Source organism: Elaeis guineensis, chromosome 1 (assembly GCF_000442705.2).
Source record: "Elaeis guineensis isolate ETL-2024a chromosome 1, EG11, whole genome shotgun sequence".
Lineage (NCBI taxonomy): Eukaryota > Viridiplantae > Streptophyta > Magnoliopsida > Arecales > Arecaceae > Elaeis > Elaeis guineensis.
The window spans coordinates 4,325-8,877 of NC_025993.2; the positions used below are offsets into that span (position 1 = coordinate 4,325).

Sequence of the window (4,553 nt, forward strand, 5' to 3'; positions counted from 1 at the left end):
TTGCAAGCATGTCATGTTTCTACCCAGATTTTTTTTTTCCAAAACTGATCAAACAATACTTAGATAAATCAGAATATAGATGTTTAGAAACCCAGACTACTCCTTGCAAGACACCCCCAACAATCCCTTGATACAAAACCCTCGGAAGCCCTTAGAAGCCCTCCTTGCTAAACTACTACTCTCAACAAGTTTAGGCCTTGATACAAAACCAGGATCATCATAGGATGCACCATCATAAAATCCATAGAGCTTCTTTGCTCAACAAGGTAGGCCTAATCATTTTGAAGAGATCAATATTCTCTTTTTTTTTTTTTAATCATTTAATGCATAAGTTAAATGTGTCACAAAAGCAAAAGCTTTTGTTAAAAGGGGAAAATTTAATCCACAACTTTTTGCTTTTGTTAAAAGGGGAAAATTTAATCCACAACTTAAAAAAATTGATCCTGCATTTTATTTTAACCCCTTGCTCTCATGATGAAATGTGCAGCATAGTAACAAAAGGAGTCATATGCAACACACATGCATTATCTACTATATACAGCTAAGTTCCAATGATAATTACATGTTTTCTTTTTTATTAAATAATTAGAAGAAAGCAAGTGCAGGAAGGACCTGGGATTTTGACCATGAGAGGTCTAGGACATCATCCAAGTGGCCTTCAAAAGAGCAAACTGGCTTCTCTGTGAGGGAGAAGATGGTCTCAGGCATGACGACATACTCAGGGATAGATTTCTTACTGCTCTTGCCCTTCTTCGTCTTCCTTGACGGCTGGAGCCCCAGGGGAAGTGAGGGGTCTAGGGATCCATTTGCCCTGGGTTGATGAGGATGAGAGAAGGACCGCGACTCCCGCCGTCGCAAGGAGGATGAGAGGGCATCGCACTCGATGACTTGCCAGACATGTATGATGCGATCTTCGCCGGCACTGGCCAAGTAGCGCCAGTCGGAGCTGAACTTTAGAGTCCATATGGCGCCCTGGTGGGCGTGAATTTCCTGGCACATGTAGAGGCCCGTAAGCTCCTTGTAGGACTTGCCATGCTGATGGACCTTAAGCCAGTCCGATGAGTTGCTGCCACTGGATGACTTCCCCATTGCATTTGACCCGGCATCACCCTTGTCCTTCTCTGAGATGAGGCCGGTCATGGAGCTGGCAACAAATTTTATATTCTTGAACCAGCCTCCCTTCTTCCTGCCACTCAATTTGGAGCTCTTGGCCTGTTGGCTGCTGGTACTAGTACTGCTCTTGTGGCTTCCTTCACAGCCCAGATTCACCCTGCGCATTAGCTCCTTGACAATGGGGGAGTAGCCCAGGAACTTCTCAAACTCATCCAGGGTGAGCTGCAGCCCAGTCTGCAGGTCGTTGAGCCTGCCCCAAGTCCCGTCTTTGCCAATCTCGCTGACCACAAACTCCTTGCCCGTGTCCAGATTCTTTATCCTCATTGAGCTCGCAAGCGTAAGGCTGGGGCTATCCACGACGTCCCTTCCTCCTGTTCCTGTTCCTCCTCCTTCCTGTCCTAACATCCCCCACATCCTTGAGAGCCCACGTTGGTCCGATATGGACGGCGGGGCCGAATCGGCACGGATAAGGGCAGGTGCAGGCCCAGGAGAGGCCGAGCCCCGCACCATCGAAGCCGCCAGCTCTGTATCGGATCTGCATCGGGCGATGACGGGCAGTGAAAAAGACACGGGGGATGCAGATGCCGCCTTCGCCGCGACATCCACTGCCAGGGCGGCATCGTCACTGGCGATGACGCATGACGAGAGGCGGGACGATGCCAAGCCGGAGGACGGGATTCTGCCACTCCGGATACGGCTGCAGCTTCTAGCGAGGTCCTTGCTGCTGGTGAGGCCCATGCCCTGCAGGAGTCGAAGGCGGCGCTCCTTGAGGGACATCTCCATGGACTCCGCCATCCAGATGTCGTAGTCGAAATCCTGGCCACCTCCTCGGTCATCGTCCGTCTCGCAGCCGACCTCCTCCTGCGCGGCGAAGGAGATGAGACGGAAATCGCAGGGAGGGGCGATGGCCGAGGAGAAGGAGATGCGCATGTCATCCTCCTCATCCTCATCGTCAGAGGAGGGGATGTCCACGGCGAACGAGACGCTGGACTGTACCCGATCTAGGGACTCGAAGAAGCAGTCTCCCGCCTCCTCCTCCTCTTCATCTTCTTCCTTGCATCCCTCAGCTTCCTCATTCCCCTCCTCCTCCTCCTCCTCCTCCTCCTGACATCTTCCTCTTCCTTTTTCTCCTAATATTCTCATCACTCTTCCTTGTCGTTTTCGTCGCCCAGCCTTCCCTTCTTCTCGTTCTTCTGCTGCCATTTCTGCCAACCACTGCCCCATCATGATGTCGGGTCCCCCTCCTCCTCGTCCGGGTCAGTGTGAGGTGAGGGCAGCAACATGGACCTCTCACCCGCTCCCTCATGTGGCAGAGGATTTTTCTTCCCTGTTTTGGGTGAAGGAGAATTGAAGAGGCTCCGTGGATGGGGAGGAGCAGAGATCGGAGTGCTTTGAAACGGTCACCGCCTCATGTGAGGCAACCATGACCCAGGCCTATTTATAGACCGCCAGTAATGGTCCGCCGAGGGAGGAGACGATGTAGGAAAAAGGAGAAATTATATCAAACACCCGGTGTACCAGCTTAGCGGTACATCGAACCCAAAGCACTCCGATCATTTCGAATCCTCCAGGGAATGATTTCTCCCTAATATGCGGAAGGGCTCCTCTCTCCCGTCAAGAAAATTAAAAAGAATCAGGCGGAGAGGATGACGCCTCCCTCCTCTCCCACGGCTGCGACTTGATCGTCAATTGTCCTCCTACGGCAGCCTCTTAACCTCATTTCGTACACCTAAACACCCGCCGAGTCCCGAAGGCTCCTCCTCTGGCATCCATGCCATCAGAGCCACCACCTCGGTAGGGAGGCCATCGGTCGTGCAGGCGGCAACCATGACCGTCCAGGAGGCGAGTCTAGACGGGACATTTGGTCAACATCTGGCAGAGGGAGACGACGTCGCCGCACTTTTAGAGTAGATGACGACAATGGAGTTTGTGGCGGCGGGTTGCGGGGCGAAGGGACGCCACCTTCGTCGCCATCCACGCCGAGTACGGTAACAAGCCACCATCGCCCGCCTCCTCCCCGGCCGCACCGACAACGCTAACAAGAACAACTGGAACTCCACCCTCCGCTGCCGTCGCCAGACCGCCGACCACCAAGGCCGCCGCTGCCGCTGCCGTCTCCCCTGCCACTCCGTCTGCGGTCCCCTTCCCGTTCCAGGCGCCCTTTTTTTTTTTTTGGAGGAAAAAAAAATTCTGGGTTCGTTTCCGCATATTAGGGAGAAATTATTCCTTGGAGGATTCGAAGGGACCAGAACGCTGAGTTTGGGTTAGGATATTACTGGCGCGGTCAACCCAAGGTCAAGCCCGAACTGAACAACTTTGTCAACGTGAGATGTGGGCTGCAGTGGTGACTTAACCCCGTCTTTAATGATAATGTGGTGCCCTTTCGACCCTGATAATTGTAAAACAATGACCAGCTACAAAGAAATCAAGAGGAAAAGAACATGCATAAGCAGATTAATGAAGTTTTTTTTCTGAAATCTAAGATGAAAAGAATATGCATCTAAGTAGATTAATGAAAGATTTTTTTTTCTTTTTTTTTCTTTTTTTTTTTTGTTTGTTTTGGGAGAAGAGAGGGCAGATGACAATAATTCACTTGATCAATTTTCAGCCGATGCAAGTACTGACTTAAAAAAGAAAGAGCAGTAAAACAAATTTTGATCTCAGCATCCAAATGAAATATTATATAGTAGGTGTATTGCATGCACAGGCACTAAGCAGGAACTAAGTACTGAATTAATCATTCAGTCTTATAAACTGCTAAAATGTTTTTGTTTGAACACATTAATGGTTCAAAAGAAAGCATTTAAGTGATTTTTGCTATTTTTGAAGTTAATTCAGTTTTTTTTCCCAGCGGAAAACTCATGATTGTTGAACTGCGGTCCCCAACTATTTTAACAAAGATAAAGAAAAAAAAAAAAGATAAAGAAGGGATTTAAACAAGATAATGCAGAAGAAAGAAAAATCCCAAAATATTAGTTGGGGATACATGAAATGGATGGCCCTATCATTACTTAAAATTCAATACAATAACATAGCCAGCTCCCACAAAGCATAAATCCTATTATTGTTCGCCATATAAATCTCATCACCCTTATGCTAACCACAAAAATCTCAATCAATAAGTGATATGTGATCATAAGGCAATTCCTTGATGCTCACAATTTTAACTTTTTCATCCAATCACTCTTATACTTCGATCTTGTACACCACATCCATTCTCAATATCCCCTTACCATAAACATGTTTAGCATCCAACCCATGCCAAGGGGGAATTTCTTATAAGTTACGTACAAAAATATCATAAAGCAACCATATACCAGATTGCTATTATAGTTGTCACAAAAAACCGAGTTCCATAATATTAGGGCTAGCATTTGTCATTGATAGAAGCTCTATACCAATAAATCAGCTGAGGTTGCATTCAACCACTCCTCGACTAA

The 4,553-nt window shown here is 48.0% G+C and overlaps 1 protein-coding gene across 1 annotated transcript; it reads right to left on the reverse strand.

Moving 5' to 3' along the window:
- Positions 1–612: 612 nt before the first annotated feature.
- Positions 613–3,570, reverse strand: LOC140856411 (uncharacterized; the record flags this gene model as incomplete). Its single annotated transcript, XM_073253752.1, is given in 1 exon segment — positions 613–3,570. A coding segment is annotated over 1 exon segment (1,728 nt), but the record flags the coding sequence as incomplete, so codon positions are not given.
- Positions 3,571–4,553: the final 983 nt, after the last annotated feature.